Source organism: Centroberyx gerrardi, chromosome 9 (genome assembly GCF_048128805.1).
Source record: "Centroberyx gerrardi isolate f3 chromosome 9, fCenGer3.hap1.cur.20231027, whole genome shotgun sequence".
Lineage (NCBI taxonomy): Eukaryota > Metazoa > Chordata > Actinopteri > Beryciformes > Berycidae > Centroberyx > Centroberyx gerrardi.
Genome location: NC_136005.1, coordinates 15,270,760 through 15,290,971, shown reverse-complemented (window position 1 = coordinate 15,290,971; position 20,212 = coordinate 15,270,760). Strand labels below are relative to the sequence as shown.

The 20,212-nt window shown below is 44.2% G+C and overlaps 3 protein-coding genes across 4 annotated transcripts in view; 1 reads left to right on the top strand and 2 right to left on the bottom strand.

Annotated features, from left to right (window-relative positions):
- Window positions 1-7,801, bottom strand: part of ralgps2 (Ral GEF with PH domain and SH3 binding motif 2) — a 74,664-nt gene extending 66,863 nt beyond the window's left edge. For both annotated transcript variants that reach the window (XM_071895589.2, XM_071895590.2), the window contains exon 1: window positions 7,687-7,801. The gene's annotated coding sequence lies outside the window, so the exon portion shown is untranslated. The remainder of the gene's footprint in view (window positions 1-7,686) is intronic.
- Window positions 7,802-8,249: 448 nt separating this feature from the next.
- coa7 (cytochrome c oxidase assembly factor 7) lies at window positions 8,250-10,289 on the bottom strand. The gene is made up of 3 exons (XM_071895624.2): window positions 9,868-10,289; window positions 9,562-9,702; window positions 8,250-9,360 (listed from the first exon to the last, which is right to left on the bottom strand). Exons 1-3 carry the CDS (start codon window positions 9,971-9,973, stop codon window positions 8,915-8,917), a joined length of 693 nt encoding a protein of 230 aa, XP_071751725.1. The 5' UTR covers window positions 9,974-10,289; the 3' UTR covers window positions 8,250-8,914.
- A 78-nt stretch (window positions 10,290-10,367) lies between these two features.
- Window positions 10,368-20,212, top strand: part of zyg11 (zyg-11 family member, cell cycle regulator) — a 10,103-nt gene continuing 258 nt past the window's right edge. Inside the window, exons 1-18 of the mRNA XM_071895623.2 lie at window positions 10,368-10,788; window positions 10,976-11,141; window positions 11,674-11,885; window positions 12,074-12,385; window positions 12,559-12,672; window positions 12,796-12,912; window positions 13,002-13,142; window positions 13,344-13,520; window positions 13,820-13,884; window positions 14,255-14,354; window positions 14,465-14,515; window positions 14,616-14,777; window positions 14,992-15,039; window positions 15,141-15,338; window positions 15,439-15,491; window positions 17,250-17,347; window positions 17,489-17,689; window positions 18,230-20,212. The exon at window positions 18,230-20,212 is cut by the window's right edge and continues 258 nt beyond it. Coding sequence (XP_071751724.1) covers window positions 10,765-10,788; window positions 10,976-11,141; window positions 11,674-11,885; window positions 12,074-12,385; window positions 12,559-12,672; window positions 12,796-12,912; window positions 13,002-13,142; window positions 13,344-13,520; window positions 13,820-13,884; window positions 14,255-14,354; window positions 14,465-14,515; window positions 14,616-14,777; window positions 14,992-15,039; window positions 15,141-15,338; window positions 15,439-15,491; window positions 17,250-17,347; window positions 17,489-17,689; window positions 18,230-18,246 — 2,256 coding nt within the window. The 5' untranslated portion in view covers window positions 10,368-10,764 and the 3' untranslated portion in view covers window positions 18,247-20,212. The remainder of the gene's footprint in view (window positions 10,789-10,975; window positions 11,142-11,673; window positions 11,886-12,073; window positions 12,386-12,558; window positions 12,673-12,795; window positions 12,913-13,001; window positions 13,143-13,343; window positions 13,521-13,819; window positions 13,885-14,254; window positions 14,355-14,464; window positions 14,516-14,615; window positions 14,778-14,991; window positions 15,040-15,140; window positions 15,339-15,438; window positions 15,492-17,249; window positions 17,348-17,488; window positions 17,690-18,229) is intronic.

The following is a 20,212-nucleotide window of genomic DNA, read 5'->3' as shown; positions in this document are numbered from 1 at the left end:
TACACGGCCCATCTCCGTCTGCGTGTCTAGACCCGTCCTGTGGGGAAACGTGACAATGGTAACAGGAAACAGGTTGTCTCAGTCACACAGATCTCAATGGATTCTACGAGATGACAGAGAGAAATGCATCTATTCAAGAGGTGAATCATCGCCATCTGTCCATAAGAGAGGTGGTGCTGGGTGGAGAAAAGAGGGATCGGTGCAGAACAAAGAAAAGCCGGTAAGGAGAGGATAAGGCCTCAAGCTCACACGCTGTTCTCAAGGCCAAAAAGCCCACAGTGTACCTGAGCCTGGCCTATCTGATAGAGAAAACGACAGAGAGAGAGAAAACGGAGAATAAGAGAGAGCAAGAGGAAGTAAGAGAGCAAAAGAGGAGAGAGAGAGAAAGAAAGAGAGGAGAGATGGTGTTTTTCTGTATCTGATCTATTGTCTTTGGCAGGGTTCAGAACTAAGTTCACAAGTTTCCATGACATAGCCGAGGCTCAGCTCTTAGTCTAGCTGCCAAGCCGAGACACTCGGGGGGGTAGACAGATAGACCGGGCTGTGTGTCAGCCTGAAGCCTCTTCTCCAGTACTGATGGAAATGGGTGAAAAACCCTGGGATGGGATCAGGACAACATGCAGGGAAGTGGAAGGGCGCGGCGTTTGTCTGTTTATGCGCACTCAGCCGGTGGTGGGATTATACTTGTGTGTCTACATGTACACACAGTGAGCTTTGGTCCCAGTTCTCCATCTATGAAACAAAAAGCCACGGTAGTCCAGACTCCCCAGCGAGAGAGAGACGAGTCGTGGCATGAAACCATTTACTGACAGGGTGGTGGGCTGGGTGCCATTCTTTACCCATAAGACCTAGACACACACACCTGAGGAACTCTGGCCTGGTGTAGGGAGAGCACAAAACATATTTAACTGGGCCATTGTTCAACTTACAAGTTAAGTGATGAGAGCATAGACGCAGGCATAGAGAAAATCATCTACGATTCACAGCTAAAAGCTAAAAGTCACTGAGCATGGCTACATAAGCTATATTGAGTTATTATACAGATATTTCACTTAAATGTCCCATATTTTTTGATTTATATGATTTAGTTTTCAAATATACTAAAGGCACAGGATGTTCTTTATGATCTTGTGTAAATACATAATATACAAAACAGCATTTATGGGGTGAATTTGAAGACTAGGCCTAAGTCCTCACAGGCAGAACAGTCACAATACTGGACCCTGATTGGCCACCAATGAAGTCAGTTCAAATGCTGCAAACGTGCATGATTGGAAGGATTTTAGCAAATGTTAAGTAGGGTGATCCAGTCAAGACCAAGTCCAGTTGTGATGCACTGACTGGAGTCAGTATGAAACTACCTGAAAAAAGGATAGATTTTAAATCTTTGATCATATAGGCCTGTATATAAACAGAGGCAAATTTGAATTCCCATAATAGGGCCCCTTCAAAATTTAGGAATCTACAGGTCATATAATAAAAAAGTACTTACAACATTTTTATTACTTAAAGTAAAGTTCTCCTACTTTGGATAATGCTAGTCACCTACCATCACTCAACATAGTGTATGCTAAAGGGTTACCATAGAGCACCAGAGCGAAATATCTACTGGGGAAATACAGATAATTTTGGTATTTATGTTCTCATTACTTAACGGATAAGTTGACAAAAAGGCCAATCTCACAAAAACTTTGTGCATTCCTTTAAGCAGAACGCAGCTCCCTCGCTCCATACTCCACATTTGGTCTTCGGATCAAACATAACTCCAAGCAGACTATTCCAGATATGCAGAGCAGACTGCTGTATGACACAGGAGGCATCAGGAGGAACAGCCTGAAAGTATCAGGTGGAACAAGACCCTCATAGCTGACATTCTACATGCCTCAAAGGCCGGGCCCTTAACCACAGCCCTGTCCCTGCACTCACCTTTGACCCCTGACCCCATGATCCCAAACACCTACAACCTCACACACCAAGTGTGGCTAACACCTATCAGCTGCATGAGTTGGGCTATATGGTCACTTAAAAAAAAACAAAAAAATAAAAATAAAAATAAAAACACATACGTACGTGCAACGCATGCACACACACAGATGAGAAGAAACTAAAGTTAACCATCCAGGCAGCAGAGAAAAAGGAGGGAAAGTTTAGGCTGCAAGTTTAGATGTTACCACTATGTGTAGAGCCAGCGTAACAGGTGCTTGATAGACATCGTTTCACTTTGATTGATCTGCTCACGGTCAGAGAGTGTACAGTGGTCAGCAGGGACAAAGTTTGAAAATAGGCAAAGACCAAAGGCTGTATATAACTGAGGCATTCAAATGTTATCATCTCAAAAAAGGTACCAGCCAGTGTGATGGGTGGCCCTTATTTATTTATGTGCCATGTTTTACTGGCATTTAACACTTTGCATGTGTGAATTTTGGACACTGCGCGCGGTGTTAAATATTGTGTGCATGTGTGTGTTTGTCATCCCGATCTTTTCATCTATTCCTGTCTGATGGGCTCCAGTAGGTAAAGCCTAACTGGGATCTAACAAGGTAATTAGGCGTGGTGTGGCCTCACCAGCAAAAGCCTACGACCAACATTCCAGCACTAGCTGTCACACCGCTCACACTCACAAATTCAGTTACATGGGCTTGACCGAGGCCCAGGCAGCGTGGCCCCGAGGCGACACAGCTGCATGTTTCACCTTGCCTACTGTCGTCTCTCCAGCTCTTTACCACACCAAACTACCCACGCAATACATGCCCCTAGTGTTTTAACAAATCCTAGAGAGAATATAGACCAATGAGATAAACATAAACAAGCTGACAAGGCCATGATTTTTTTTTATGACTGCTGGGGTTGTGCTGGAGTGTGGATGGCGGTGGTCTCAGTGAGAGGGCGATGAAGGCTGATAAGGCCGGAGGAATCAGCCTCTCCATCTCCAAAGCCCGGCTACGGCTCAGCCCAGCTCCATACAACCATGAACTGTTTACATGAGACACCAGAAGGAGAGGAGGAGGAGGAAGCGGAAAGAAAGAGGGTGGGGGGGTCGTGGAGGGGCAGTGAATGTAGTACATGTGGAGCATGCAACACAGGAGATAATCCCAAACAAATCAGAGAGAGAGTCAAACTTAGGCAGACAAACAAGGGCTAAACCACCATCAGGTCCCACACACACCAAGGGGGCGAATGAGAGCAAAGTAATGGAAAAGAGAGGATAGGAATTAGTGAGGAGAGTGGGGTGAGAGAGAGAAAGTCGTGCAGTCCACTGGCTGTGTAGCCTTTCATGTGTGCGCCACTCCCTGCCAGTGGTTAAATACAGGCCGAAATACACTGAACGCTCCAGGCCTCCTGCCGCCGCTCAGCCTGTTGTGGTGTGTGTTGGGGGGGGAGGCCAGATTCAGCCATCAGTCATGACTGTCTGTGCACTCTCTGTTTCAACAGTGTGTGTCCTACTGCTCTTGGCGGCCTCAACTTCTCCTAAACAAGAGCTGTGATTACAACATGGCAGGAACCAGAGGGAAAAGACACTAATAATAAGACACTAGTGTAAGAAGAGGTTGTTTTCCACTACTTCCTCAAATCCAGAACGTTCTGAGTAAAAAAAAAGAAAAAAAAAAAAAAAAAAGGCACATTGCTCAATCTAAAACGGTGAAACGTGGTGCCTGCCTCCAAGTTTTCAGAAGTGAAAGTTAGGAGAGGCATTATTCTGGTCTTACATACACACACAAACACGCACACAGTCAGCGAGTCAGGTGCAAGCCAAGCTGAACATCTAGAACACCCACTCCAGCCAATTGCCAGCAGCATCAGCAAACACCCCATACATGACAGCCTTTATCAAACACGCAACCAGACGCAATATCATTATCAGTGCTCCAAAGACAACTTCTCGAGTGCAGAGACCATTCATTACTCCCATAGTAATGGAGGAGATCTGGGCCTGTGCCGCGTGGAGCGGACAGGAAACGGGACCAGAGAAGCTTCAGGAACACAGAAGACTAGCGTTGTCTTTGTTTGTAGACCACTGCAGCCGTGACAGAGTCAAGGCTGTGCAGGCATCAGAAGAGAGTGTGACGACATGTGACTTCGCAGTTCCATCTGTGCTGAATGGATGTGCCAGACAGACACATGGAGTTACCCTGGCAACTGAGCAACAGCGTCAGTTGGAGGACACGCAGAGAAAAAGAATAAGCTTGATGCAGAACCGAAACGCCTCTAGAATACCTATAGCGTCCGGCAAGAGATTACAACATGGCTGTCGTTCACCGGGAAGAAAACTCAATTCATAAACTGCATGGAACTATGGTGGTTTCAATAGGCGGTTCCACACACACACACACACACACAAACACGTGTTGCATTTGGGAACATCCCTTATAAATTGTGTAGCGAACGAGATGTAATGCAGAGCGGGATAACATAACCTGAGACAGACCAGGGTTTGAACTTGCTGACGCACAAGCCCTGCGGTGTTCTCTCCCTTTCTCTCGTACACACACATACACACACGGCTCTGATTCTGAGAGGGGAGTTTCATTTCGCACACAGATGTAATCTCCAACTAATCACATTTGCAGGCCTTGGACAGAGCAGCTACACCACACTGCAGAACAGATGGGCCCACGTACACTCGGCAGCTCTGGGATTAGCCAAGCCCTGTAGGTGGAGGTGGGATGTAGAGTTACTGGCGGAGAGATTACAATAGAAAGTGGTTGGTGCTCAAATGACGTTAAGAGGAATCTTTTTTCAAGCAGGTCTAATCATTCAAAGTGGGAAAATTGGCATCACTGTTGCATCGGTGATTTAACGTCTATGAAGATATTCCTCTATGGATGATTTGCTCCCGCTGATTGCACCAAGACCCATTGTTTCAATTAAGAACTGCTGGCCAACAGCTTTGTAATGACAAGAAAGCAAAAGATAATTATGTGTTATATACAAAGTGATGTTTTAAGAATAAAAACAGCACTGCAACCAAGTGAGCTGACAACGAAAATCCTGTAGACAAGAAAGTAATAGCTGGATTAAACATATCCTCCAGAAGATTACATTGTTTCTGTTGGCCAGCAACAGATATGCAGCGTGACGTATTTGTTTACAGTTGGAAAGAGAGACGAAGAACAGGAGGAACCCCAAAATATACAAAGATAATTCAATGCAGTGTTTGTCAAGGCAATACGTGTATGAATGGGTCTTACATTGCTTAACACCAACAACGCGCCAGGCTACTCTCTTTACCCCCCTGAAGGAGGATAGAATACTGAATCAACTATATATTATTGGATTAAGCTCTAATCTCTGAAGACTACTTAGGTAAACCTGTCAGAAGAACCCTTCGTACTCATTGACCGCTGCGGTACACGTTTTCTTTCAAGCCGTTTTTCCAGCTGTGGTAACCTATGACAACTCCCAACTTTCTCCTGAATTTAGCCTAAATCAGATGATGCCAAGTAACAACCAAAAGAAAATTCCTAACAGACTCCATCTCTGACATATGTAAGACTGAGGCACTCCAGCATTTGGAAAGAATTAGGTTTCATCTCCCCTTTTGGGCTGAACTTTAACTATAGTCTTATCTCGCCACTCAATCTGACAATGCTTTCAACACTGCTATGCCTATCAGTCATTACTTTCCAATGAATAAACACAGTCTACATCTATTTGACTATTCAAAGACGGTTGCTGAATACAAATGAGATTGTTTTCAGTTTTTTTTCACATAAGGCGACACCACAGCACTGTAAAAGCGTCCCAGTTATGAGTTTGAACCTGTGGCCTGTGGGTCACGTGTTAAGTGTTGAGAACAGCAGCTCCACACAGCCGTACCAAATATCGATACAGAACATTCCTTAGAGCTCTTTAAAACAGGGTCAGGGGGGCAAGCAACAGCAGCGTCACACATAAAGGACACTGACACAAAGAGTGTGTTAGAGAAGGGGTTTGAGCAGAGGCAGGGCTTTGTTTTAAAGAAAACAATGGCAGACTAATAGTGAAATAGGCTGCTGGTTCTGTGTGAAGCTAATGCTGTTTGACAGATAACAGAACCGGCCCACTGAAGTGTGTGTGCTCCAAATGCATATCTTTCAGTATTCTTGACTTTGGCCATCCACAAACGAAGGTAAGAATGACAGATGCAATCACCCAGCCAGGAAGCAACGGCATGCTTTTTGAATTAGTGGAGATATGAGGTTTGGAAAGAAAGCTCTTAACTTTTTAAGTTGGGTCAATAAAAGGAAGAATGATTATCAGTGACAGTTTTGGGTCTCATGGTTCTCTTGTCCGTTTAGTAATGCTCGTTATGATAGTGACATGTTACTGTGACTATTGTTAGGAGACCTAGGCCTACATTGTCAAAGATTCATTTGTTATGAAAAGTTCAGACACCTAATTACATTTTAGTTGTGATACAACAACGAAGATCGAATGATTAATAAAGGTTAGGCCTGTATTTTTAATTTGGCCATGAACAATTAATTGTTCTTCTTGGGATAGGAAGTAAGTCTTCAGTAATGAATCTATTCTTTGTAACATGATGCCAGACAATCAGTCATTGAAATCAATATTATTGATCCACAGATGTGCTTACATTAATGGAGGTAGACAATAAAGTAAGGCACATGCAGAATAAGTTGCTAAATGCTAGACCATGAGGCCATCATCCAGTAGAAGTGTGAAAGCCTTATTTCAGTATAAAACACCTGCCAGCTGAACTTGGGAGGAGCCCTCTTGTTCACAAACTTGCCCTCATAAATACATCCAAGTCGTCAGTGTCCAGAGCCGCAGGTCACCCCTTTGCCATGCCTTGCTGACTTTTACTTTCATAATAACTTCAGGCCTAAACTTCAATGCAAATTCTACAAGCAAGACACCAGCTATGCCTGTAGTATTGTTTGTGAATGAACCCACGCCACACCCAAAGCAGTCCTCGGAGGGGAACTGTACGGGGGGTTCACCCCCAATGAGGTATCCAGAGCCTAGCGCCTGCAGAGGGCATGGCTGTTGATAAGCCCTGCAGGGCTAACACATCAGAGGCGTACGGGTGTAAAGATATAGCGCGCAAAAATGGGTCGACCTGAAGCCCCACGTCCCCCAAAAGAGCAGCGCACTGTGGCGACTTAAGTAAACACAGAAGACTGTACGGAGGGATAACAAATTGTCAACTAAGCTAACTATGTCTCCCCCACTACACAACAAGCTCACACTACAACCTCAAGATCAGCAGACAGGTTCTGCACATTAGCATGTTGTAACGTTGGCTAGCGTACGTTAGCTTGATAAGGGAGCGCATGATTTATTATTATATCGTACTCCATTTCTTGGTGGGGTGGGGTGGGGCGACTAAGTATTCACGTGGGTGGAGGTAGAGATAAAACAATAGCTAAATAATCCAGATGGACCCATTTTCCTACAGATAATCTGCATTACTAACACCGTGTCTAGATTTACGAATTACTCACAGAGCCCCGGCCCCTTCCTCCTGATTGATGCCAATCTACTATGATAGGAGCGAACCTTGTACATCAAAACAAACACACCCAAGACCGTTTGTGCGGCTTAACGTTAACGTTAGCTAGCTAGCTCAGTGGCAGGCATTTCCATTTCTGTAATCTTCCATACTCATGAGGAGATTTTCTTAAATGATGCTGCAAACGATAACAAACTTTGTCCCATACTGTACTACAAATCACCACTCACCGAAGTGTACCGATTTCTTCTTTCTTCTACTAAGGCTCCAGTCCAAACCTCCTTGATTAGAACCCAGTAGAACACTGCAGATAGAAAGCTAACAGTTAAGCTAACGACCAGAGCGATGCGCCTCGCAACAGCTGTGTTATGTTTTGAATGAGGGTGAAGAGACGCACGGCCAACGGGCGGAGCTTCAAGCGCGCAAGGGGGACCCACCCGCCCTCATCCAAAATAGAAAGGCTCGGTTTATCCGATTTATAGAGATGTTTTATTCATGTCTATAGTATTTGTGGGTTGCTATTACAGTATGAAGTACAATTCTGGCAGATAGGCCTTTCATAGCCCCCACCAACATAGTCCCCGGCTTTAACAACAATAAAACAGTGTGTGTGTTTTGAGAAGCCCGCCGAGTTCATGTCTTTGATTCTGACTCCCTCTTGTGGTAAAGTCACCATGGTGACCGCACAAGTGATCGTGGAAGTGTGTCGGGTATTTATGTGTAGGCTAATTCAGGACATTGTATTCCTATTCTTGACAGTTGTAAACATTAAACAAACAAATGTTCGATAGTTTTTATTACATTACATTGCACAACTAATTGTTTGTATGAGATAATTTACTTCAGTGAATAAGCAATTCATTGGAGAGTTTCATAATTGACTTGCAAATTTGGCATCAAGTGTCTTTTTCAGAGGTCCTCTCTTCTAACGTTTAGTTGGACAACGAAAAATATATTTTGCTGGAGAGAAATAAAAGCAATCTCTGCATTTCACTGTTGTATATGCAGGCGGATCAGACTAAAACAGTTCAAACTGTCTGAACCCTGTGCTTGTGCTTAATAATTTCTATAGTACACAGCACAATCATTTAAGCTGGCAAATACAGAAGACCTGATCATTCACTAACTATGCAATAACCGATCACAAGAATCCAGAGTTGCGCACATCCACATTTTATTGCATTCATATCTTCTAGACTGAAGATCTACTCAAGTTGTAATGTGCCCCTTGAATTGAGGTGGCCACAAACTGTAGATGAGGTAAGTAGTTCCACTTTAACCATTTTTTTTGACACGAACAACAAAACTCAACCCTTTAATCAGACATATGCTGAGGCTGACCAGGTACTGTCTGACTACACACATAGGCTTGGCCGCACAAACAACCTGACAGACAAATAGACCACCACATGTGATGAAAAAATCAATACAATAAAGATTTATTCAGCCGCATTACAATCACTCCCCAAACTTGAGCTGCCTCTCCTTCTCCAAACCATGCAGCTCCCTCGCTCTATTCTTCAGCTCCTCTGCTTTCTTTTCATCCTTTTCTGTGCCATCCCCGAGTTTGTACATGCGACTGGCGTTAGCACAGCCCCACACGTGTCCCAGCTCACAGGCCCTGTTGGCGTACTTCAAGGCCAGAGCCATGTCTGGTGCCAACCCTGTGGAGTTGCCCTGAATGAACAGAGTGCTGAGGTTAAAACAAGAGGGAGCAAAGCCACCAGCGCATGCCTTCTCATAGTACTGCCGGGCCGCTGCAGTGTCAGATCCTCCTTCCATAGCTCGTCCATCATGGGCTAACAGACCCACGTTATGGCAGGCATCAATGGACTTCTTTCCTCCTGCATTGCAGGAGCGCATGAAGCAGGAGTAGGCTGTTTTCAAACACTCAGTCACCCCACCTGGTGAAAAGATTTAGGGGACCAACAGAGATCATAACATAGTGTCAAGTGTCAAATTTGCAGGTCTTCAAATTGTAAGGATTTACTGAATGTTTGTGTTTTTGTCCCAACTCATGCGACACAAAATGCAAAGTGAACCCCCCAAAACAGGCAATAAGAAACAGCAATAAGAAACAACAAAAAGCAGTGTTACTGGTGTACCTTTGCCTGTGACATGGTAAGCCCCCAGTTTATAGCAGCTCTCTCCATGCCCATTTGTTTCACAGTTATGTTTGAGCACTTGTGCCGTGGCTTCATAGTTTTTCCTCACTCCCTCCAAGTAGTCAGCTAGCCTTTGGCATCCTAAGAGAGAGATGACAGAAGAGAATGGGTACACAAAACGACATCCATTACAGAGAAGGAATACGCTTTTTACACTGAAGAATACGGGTAAATACATTCAGCACATTTCAAACATTTGCTCCCCGCCGTTCAGCACCACTGAACTGTGGACAGCGCAGGTTTTACCTTCAGGATCCTTCTCTCGGTAACACTGGTAACTGTATTCCACGCCCAAATTGTCCAAAAACTGTTTCACCTCCTTTTCATCTTCAAAGTTTATAAGTCCAGCCATCTTCAGCTTCAATTTCACGTGCGGTTCTGACTTTTACTGTAACCTTACAACAATCACATGTGCTGAAGACTTACCACCACATCTACTACTTATGACCTTGCTGACTGGTGGATGAGTTAATGTTCTTCGGAAAGTGCTTTCCGTTAAATCGAACCAGATAAATCCTCACAGATAGTCACCATTCACCTTAATCTTCTGAACAAAGGAATATTTATGCTCATAAGTGGTTTCATTTGAAGGATTTGACGTTTGTATGGTCCATGAATCTCATGCGTCCATCTAGCTGACTTCTTCCTGGTTTCATAATCCTTTCCAGCGGGCTTCCGTAGTCCAGCCCCCTCGCTTATGTACTTCCAGTGTTGTGACCTTTGTTTACTGTCTGTCTAGTCAAAAATAGATCCAATTGCTCGCTGCGAAAAAAACCTGCTCCAACAGGTTGCTTATTCTGAGCCACGTACGCTCTACTGATTGATTGACATGCTTTAAAAATGAGATCCAAAATAGCAGAAAGCTGTCTAAATTTTTGCACGGAACCGCCAGTCCACAACAGAAGCACCGACAAGTTAGCTAGCTAGTTGGCTAACGTTCGCTTCAGCTAGCGCGTCGTCCTCGCAACTATTTTGAGTAAGATTAGCGAAACGTCAGGCTCGCAAGCAAGTGAAACTGAAAATCGAGACGGTTAAAGTTAAGTCGGCCGACGGCTAGCAGGCGTTAGCGAAAACTGTCGCGGTGAAGAAGAAGACACACGTCTTGCTTGCATCAGCTAAACCTATAGTTAGTTTACGTTAACCATGGCCTATAATTTCCTAAACACGGTGAGTTGCATACAGCTGTTATTTGTATGGAACCGTTGTAGTTGTTTTTTTTAGATAATGCTATTTGCAATGCTTATTCATTGCATTCGAGTGATTCCATGAATAAAATATTATGTTCTAGGATAAGCACGAACGGTGCATGTATCGAAAGTTGCCATGTTAATACACATCCACATTGTGTTTTCAGGATGAGGCGTCTCCAGCATCTCTGACGGACCTGTGCCTCACCTATGTCAGCCAGAACCTGGAGTGTTTCTGTGTGAAGCACCCTGATGGGTCTCTTTGTCTCAGAGAGGCGGTACTCTTCCCACAGGAGCTGGCAGATCAGCTGCTGGCCAAGATGGCCATTGAGGGTGAGTGCAAACATGGACCTCTAAGACACTCCCGAGTCCCGACCACTCCAGATTCCTGATCCTAGATAACCACAGCTGTGTAGGCTTGTAGTCTAGGTTTTACAGTTAATTAACTTCTAATCACTTATCCTGCTTATCTTAAACACTCTTTAATGTGTGAAAACAAGGCATGTTGCAACAAAAAAACACATATTGAATCATCAGTAGACCCACTTGAATAATTGCTATGATTACCTTGCTGAAAAGTAAATGCATGATCTCTTGAACAATTTTTGGCATGTTAGCTACGGTGGTGAGGTCTTGCAATGGGCACTAACAGTTTTATATTCCCTTCTGAAAATTGTTGTGTGACCTTTTTAGGGCCACTTATCCCTGCATGACACCCACCAAACAGGCTATGTCGCCACCTAAGCCTTTCTAAAAGTTAGGGAAACCCTGCCCAAGGTCCACAGAGGCAGAATTATGCAAGGCTGAGTGTTCAGTCCTGGTGAATCCAAAAGTTAAAGGGTAAATGATGTTTCTTCTGCCACAGGTCTGCTGAATGACAGTACGGTGGGGGTGTTCCGCAACTGCGAATACCTGCGGCTGAGGCGAGCGTGCATCCGCACAGCGCGTATCTCTGCAGAGGCCTTCCAGAGAGCCCTCTGTCCTCACAGGCTCCTGGAGCTGGATGCTGCCAGGGTCAATGCAGACCTCACCATCACTGATATAATACAGGGGCTGGCCACCAATAAACACTGCCAGGTAAAGAGAGGGTGTATCAAACCAAGTGTGAGTTGGTGTTAGAGGGAAAGAGGAACTTTCTATCAAACCACCCTTTCCATGCTCAATCTTAAAAATACCACTGGGTCTCCGTGTGTATATAGAGAGTACAAAAAAAAACTGACTACACCCATGTCTTTGTTGTTTTTCCTCTTATTTTCTCTTTCTAGGAGTCCCTCCAGCGGCTTGTCCTAACTGGCCTCACCACTGTGGAGGAGCCAAGCCGGCACCGCTTCAGCTCCCTGCAGGGCCTGCGCTCCCTCTCTCTAGCCAACGTAGACTTCTATGACTCCGGGCTAGCCGACGTGTGTTCCCTGCCTCGCCTGGAGAGCCTGGATCTCTCCAACACTTCAGTCACCAACCTGAGCCCGCTGCTGGGCCTCAGGAAGAGGCTCCGCTCACTAACTCTGCACCAGCTGAAGAGGCTGGAGATGAGCACTGCACAGCTGCTGGGGGTCATAGGGCAGTTGGATGTGTTGCAGGTTAGTGGAGCGGTAGAGCTGAGGTTGTCACTTTTTAATGTATTATTAATGTTTCTATGTGTTTGATACTTTTTCAGAAGAGAGCTATCAAAATGATTTCACAGGCAACACTTGTTGGGTTTTACTCACAATGCTTGTGTGTGTGTGTCGGTGTGAAAACCCTACCCATGCAGCACCTGGACATCAGTGATGATAAGCAGTTTACCTCTGACGTGGCTCGTCAGCTGCTTGGCCAGCCGGGGATCCTGCCCGCTCTCGTATCCCTGGATGTGTCGGGGAGGAAACAGGTTTGTGTGTTTGTGTGTGTTTGTCTCTGTGTCTGTCTGTGAGTGTGTGAAATCAGTGGGCGAGTGTGAGTGGGAGAGAAATGTCAAGAGTCAAGTTGTTTCTTGTGTGTGTGATTGGTGCAGGTGACAGATGCAGCTGTTAAGGCATTTGTTGAGGAGAGACCAGGCATGACCTTTGTGGGACTTCTGGCCACAGATGCTGGTTTTTCTGATTTCCTCTCTGGAGAAGGGAATCTAAAGGTAGGTGTGGATGCATACTTTCACAATTACAACTGTGTGTAGGCATGCAGGTGTGCTAAATTTTCGTGTGTGTGTGTCTGTGTGTAAAGGTAACCGGAGAAGCCAACGAGACCCAGATCTGTGAGGCACTGCGTCGCTACAGTGAGAGAGAAGGGTTTGTCAGAGAAGCTCTGTTTCATCTGTTCAGCCTAACCCATGTGATGGAGAAACCACGGCCCGACATCCTAAAGGTGCACCCACATAATTATCCCTGGGAATACACTCATTTCTTCATTCCAGAGAGACAGTACTATAGAACCACCTTACTTCCACCCAGAGTGTTGTTATGCAGTAGTACTGTCACAAATCCCCAACCACAAGTTCCCCATCTCTCTTGCTTAACACACATTATGACTCTATTTCTGCTTCCCTATTCTCTTGGGTCTCTCTAGCTGGTGGTTTGGGGTATGAAGAATCACCCTGCCACCCTGAATGTCCAACTGGCAGCCAGTGCCTGTGTGTTCAACCTGACCAAGCAGGACCTGGCAGCAGGAATGCCAGTCCGACTGTTGGGTACAGTCACCCAGCTGCTGCTGGAGGCCATGAGGACCTTCCCCAACCACCAACAGGTAGCTTCATGTTCTCCCTGCTCTCCTAGTAGCATACACCATGCATGCCATATCAATCGCAGGAGCACCATTAGATGCGGAAGATTGCCTCATGCCAAGAAATCTACGCATCTATCAGAGTTGATGCTACTGTAAAACGCTGTTATAATCATATTTTGGTATCCTCCCCTTCCTGGGCCCATAGAACAAAACAGTTACAGACAAGAAGAGGAAATTACCTAACAGACTGTGTCAGGTCAGTGCAGTCAGGCATTGTTCAGGTTCTGCTCTGACGTCCATTTTGGTTCCTCTGTCTCTAGCTGCAGAAGAATTGTCTGCTGTCTCTGTGCAGTGATCGCATTCTACAGGAAGTCCCATTCAACAGGTGGGACATACACACTATCTCATGAGACTAATATTAATAGTAATAATGATAACAATAAAGATATATTATTGTTGTTGTTAGTATTATTATTAGTAGTAGTTGTAGTTGTAGTATTATACTATTCATTATATACCAAAAATAATAATCTTTGTTTATTTAGCACTTTTCAAAATATGGTTACAAAGCTCTTTACAAAAAAAGTAAATATAAACAAAAAAGATAAAATTAACAATAAATGAAATTCAATGTAAGCAAAGCAAGAAACATGAAAGCAAAAATGGAAGTCAAGGACAATTAATGAACAGCATGTCAGTCAAAGGCTTAGTAGGTTTGCAGTATGAATGATTTGCTCCCTCTCTCTGTTTGCTAGGTTTGAGGCTGCCAAGCTGGTGATGCAGTGGCTGTGCAACCATGAAGACCAGAACATGCAGAGGATGGCTGTGGCTATCATTTCCATTCTGGCTGCTAAGGTATATGTAGTGTTTGGTGTAGTTGCATATGTCTGTGGTTGTTCATGCATTCTTTGCTTGTATGTTTGGCCATTCTTGGGTCTTTACTAACAGATGTTTGGCTTTTCCAGTTGTCCACAGAGCAGACGGCTCAGCTGGGAGCAGAGCTGTTCATAGTGAAGGTAAGATTCTCAGCTCAGCTGCACTATGTTTTGGTTTTACTAATTTGCAAAAAAAAAAGCCTGATTCTCATGGCACGTTATGCTCTCTCCTTGCCTGCAGCAACTTCTCCACATTGTGCGTCAGAAGGCAACTCAGGGCGTGGTGGACGCCACCCTAAAATTTACACTGAGTGCACTCTGGAACCTCACTGATGAATCACCGACAACCTGCCGCCATTTTATTGAGAACCAGGGTCTGGATCTGTTCATTAAAGTCCTGGAGGTACACAAAAATATACACACGTACAGACAGATTAACAGTTAACACGACATGTAAACATACAAAAATAGTTTAGAGCTGATTACCGTACTAGTTAATCATCACACTTTATCACTTATTGGTATGTTAAAGTCTGTATGGCTAGGGGGCAGACTGACTCACTCTTGTTTTGTGTCACTACCCCACCCCGCCTCTCTCCCTCTCTCTCTCTCTCCAGTCCTTCCCCAATGAGTCTTCCATTCAGCAGAAGGTTCTAGGACTTCTGGTGAGTTTATTAGTTATGTTACACCATAGCTAGACTAAGTGGTGAATAAATTAACAATATTAACACATTATTATTCTCTTCTTGCCTTCTCTGTTGTGCAGAACAACATAGCGGAGGTAGGGGAGCTGCATGGAGAGTTGATGGTTCAGGGCTTCCTGGACCACATCTGCTCGCTGCTCCACAGCTCTGAGGTGGAGGTCAGCTACTTCGCTGCAGGCATCCTGGCCCACCTCACGTCCCGGGGAGAGGAGGCCTGGACACTCAGCCTCAGCCTGCGATCCTCACTGCTGGAGCAACTGGTAGGCCCGAGCACAACTGCTCATATGTGTCGTGCACAGTGGCTGTTTGTTTGGAAAAGTTGGTTTGAGTCTCATGTGCTTGTGTGTCTTTGCTCTCTAGCATTCTGCCATCCTGAAGTGGCCCACACCAGAGTGTGAAATGGTCGCCTACAGGTGAGAGGCGGCTCTTCTATAATAATAATAATAATGGAACTTTTTATGTAGCATCTGTCTAAAAGCGGAGTTTACGATTTAAGTGCTTTACAGGAAGGCATAATAAAAGAATAATAAAATGTATAATGAGGAGGCAAAAAATAGAAAACACATTCAAGAAAATAGGTTAAAAAAATTAAACATGATTTTAAAAAACATACGAAAAAGGGCAAGATTAAAAGTGGGCAAGATCAAGAACAATTACATAAAAGCAACTCTATAAAAGTTATTTAAAAGATTGTACTGAATTAGCTAGCCTAAGTTCTTCAAGCACAGTGTTTCACAGTCTGGGGCACTTGATGGCAAAAACACAATTTAGTCTTGAGTCTAGACTGTGAGACGGTCAGCAGCACCCTGCCTGAGGATCTCAGGCTGCGCTCCAGCTTATAGGGAATTAAAATGTCTGCAATGAAGTAAAGGGCCGCACCTAGCCTTGCTTTAAACAAGGGGCCAGACCTAGCTGTGCTTTAAACATGATCAGTAAACTCTTAAAATCAATTCTCTATCTGTTTACCAGTGAACAGATGATAAAATTGGGGATATATGGTCTCTTTGTTTGGCACCAGTTAAAATCCTAGCTGCTGCATTCTGAATGAGCTGGAGACATGAGAGTGACTTTTGACTGAGGCAGGAATAGAGGGAGTTGCAGTCTCTAGATCTGTGGAGGATAAAAAGTGACTTATGATGAATGATTTTTGATCTGTTTCTCCATTAGGAAACAAGCCTGCACTACTCTCTTTACCTGTTCTGCAAAACTTACGTCACTGTCAAAAATCACAGTTATGAAGTTTCTGGTCACTGGCTTTCTGGGGAACCTTTAGAAAAAGATTTCTAGAGCTGGGAGAGCCAGATGAGACAATTTCAGATGTGTGGGTCACTAGGCTTTAACATAGCTGGGTATTGTCTGAGTAGCAATGGAAAGAGACATTATTTTTCCAAAGGATCGTGCCAAGTGGGAGCATATAGAGGGAAAAAGGATGGGGCCTTGAATTGAGCCCTAAGCGACCTTTCAAATGATGTCTACTGAGGTAGATGAAGAATCGCCATTATAACAGAGCAGGTTCTATTTGAGAGTTGGGATATGAACCAACTGGGTGCTGAGCTAGAGAAACCCACCCAGTGCTCAAGGCGGTCAATTAAAACTACATGATCAACTGTGTCAAATGCTACACTAAGGTCCAAAAGGACAATGAGCAATCTCGATTAAAAGGAGGTCACTTGTCAATTTGAGAAGGCCAGTCTCTGTGCTATGTAGTGGTCTCTCAAACCTGTTTGGAAATTCTCAAAAGTTTGTTCAATAAAGATAACAGTTGTGTAAGAACTACTTAAAATGGGCCTAAGGTTAAGGGATCTAGGCTAGGTTTCTCTGGGAGTGGCTGAACTATTACATGCTTAAAACTAGAGGGGAATATACCGCTGGCCAGAGAGCTATTTATAATAGATAACATGCTAGGGTCTACTGGATCATAGACATCTTGAAGGAATTTGGTGGGAACAACATCAAGTGGACGGGTAGAGCACCTCATGCAGGAAATGATTTATTTTAACAATACAATAGGGAAATTGTTCAAAATGGCTTAAAATAGCCAAATGTTTTAACATATAGAATAAGTCCAGTCCTTACACTCTTCTAGGGAGATTATGGACACACATACAGTCATCATCAAACTACAGCAGAAACATATAGTAACTGTATTCTTATTCTCTCCCATTCTTTAGGTCATTTAACCCCTTTTTCCCCCTGCTGGAGTGCTTCCACACCCCTGGTGTCCAGCTGTGGGCAGCCTGGGCCATGCAACATGTCTGCAGCAAGAATGGTGAGAGACTGACACACACACCTGCACATACAAAACCAAATGTTATTCTAGTGCTATACACTCTATACATCATTTTACTCGCATCAGTTTACTCACTCACCCACTCACAGATCAGATATCATATCAACTCTTTCTCTGCAGCCCCTCGGTACTGCAGCATGCTGTTGGAGGAGGGCGGCCTGCAGCAGCTGGAGCAGGTTCAGACGCACCCTCAGACCCACGGAGACGTCAAACGTCTGGCTGAGAGCATCCTGGAGAGCCTGCAGCGCCACAGAGCCCGCACCGGCCAGCCTGCACACACGCACACATGTCGCCGCCCGCCGCCACAACAACCTCACAGAGGTAAAGGCACACACACTCACCAGTGTTTGTTTGACATCTCAGATTGGCTGGAGATAGTGTAGTGATGCATAAACTTTAGGAACACGTCGAGCTCATTTACACCTGGTATTAAAATGCAATATGCATCTGGATTTGGATAATGAGCATTTACACCGGATATTTCTGTATGTTCTCCTTGGCTTTATTCTCTCTGCATTGTGATTGGATCTAATTTTTCACCCCACACTGCTATCAAACATCGAGTTTCTTGTAGTTGAAAATCATCCATTTTTGTGTTATCTTGGCGGGCCGGTAGAGAACAGAGGCTGCGGTGACGACATTTCTAACTCAAGGGCAGATACTTTTCTCACTAAAGTGAACCCAGTATGCATATTGCAGTTACACCTGGCTGAGATCCGATTATTTCTTTACCCAGATAAGACATCCAGATACAGATACCAGGTGTAAATGGGGTCGTTGTTCAGACACGATAAGATCTGTAACAAGTGTGTATTATGTTTCATTCTTTCACATTTTCTCCCTCTCTGTTTCTTCCTCCAGAAAATGAGGCTCCCTGACCAAGATGAGGACTTCACCCCATAAGCTGGGTCCCACCACAGAGGGGATTTAGTGTGTGTGTGTGTGTGTGTATGCATTATCCCACACACACAAACACACTTTGTCAAGCATCCCTAGAAAGTATACATGAAAGGACAGGGACTACGCATTTCTTTGCACACACACACACACACTCACCTTATTTATTTTTTTGTGTTTGTTTCAAAACAAAAGTATTTCTGCGTGTGCTATTCTTGTGATAAATAAGGAAATTATGAGAAGACCTGTTAGGTCAGTTAAGCTCTAATCTTGACATGAGATTTGTGTTTGTGCTCTGTCTTGTAAGTCTGCCATTGGCATCATGATGATGTTGTACCAAAAACACTTAAGCGCACACATACAAATCTCAGCTTTGGATTGAACCCCAAAAGCTCAGCTGAGGGTCGAGACAGAGGGGGGGTTCTGGTTGTCTGCATTGATCGATCAGCTCATTAAATATGCGCATGCGGTTGTGAGCTCTAGCATGCCGGAGTTTGTCTGAATGCTTGTACCGTTCATTATAGGAATGCCTGCTTGTTTGTTTATAGCAGTGTTCTGTTCACTGAAATCCATGCCTCTGGGTCTGCAATACTACTGTTGCTCTCCTCTTCATTTAGTCTTTTATCAACTAATGCCTTTGATTTGATGTGACAGGACACTTGCCTAGGGTGTGTTCAGTGGGTTGAAATGTTCCAAACATAACAGAACTTAAATTGTAGAGCAGATGTATCTATTTGAAAAGCATTACGGTTGTACAGCTGCATTGGTTTTTTTCTTTTCTAGATGTTCAGGAGCCCTAAATCGGTCAGTGGCTGTCAGTGGCAAAACCAGCAGTGCTGTAAATCCAGAGGTTCGGAGTAGAATTCTTGTTGTTTGTAGAAATTATGGAATGCTAAAAGAAACCATGTCTGGAAAGTATAAATGTCCTTCGCGGACACAAATGGCAATAATGATTTGGTCAATATAGACACGGTAGGACTCGCGTACATGCGTATTGGGACACAGCTGTTTTCTCCCTGAGAAGATTGTGTATATATTGGTATGTCAGCTGTGCCTCCCTCTGCGTCTGTGTGTGTGTAAGAAACAGAGACAGAAATTCGGTGTGAGCATGTGTGTGTGTATGTACGTCTGTATAACTAGCAGCATCTTAAGAGTGTATGTAATTTGTACATGCTGTGTACATAATAGAATGCGAGGGAGAAATAGTAATCGTTATGACTGGTTGAAATGGTTTGCACGGACACTATTATATTGTATGTTCATTGTTTTGTTTTTATTTGTCTGATTAAGAGGTACTTGTGGAACAAAGGAGAGGGTAACCAGAGAAAAAAAAGCTATTTACCTGGGGGAGAGAAAGAAGCGAGGGAGTGGAATGGGAAACATTTAAGGCTCTTACTCTAAATGTTCTGAAATTACTGGCCATGTATCCTCCAGGATGCCGTTTTACCAGGAAACACTTTTACCTGTCAGAGGATAAGGATAGAAACGGACAGAGGAAACCACCATAGGCTGTAACATCTCACCCTGATGCCTACTTTCTCCTCGCTCAACCTAGGTTTGGATTCTGATGATGCTCCTGTCACCATTCTCTATGCAAATGAAGCTGATATTACTTTTACAAGCTGCTTTCAAACCCCTGACGTAACAGTGATGATACATAAGGAACTTTTTGAGGCAATGGGTATTTGGGCGTCAGCAGTGATACCAGTCGGCACGTGATAAAACCGGTGTAGGTAACGTACTGCGTGTGTTAATGGAAATGAAGATAACATATTAAGCTACAAGGAATAATAGTATTCTAAAATAATACTGTTAGTTGGAATTGTCCACCCACATCGCCTCAAAAGGTCATCGTGTCATTGTATTGTTTTCAATCAGCGGTCACTGTATGCTTGCTGTTTCTGCATGGCTCCTGAGCTGATCCCTTATCACTTTCATCAAGGGCAA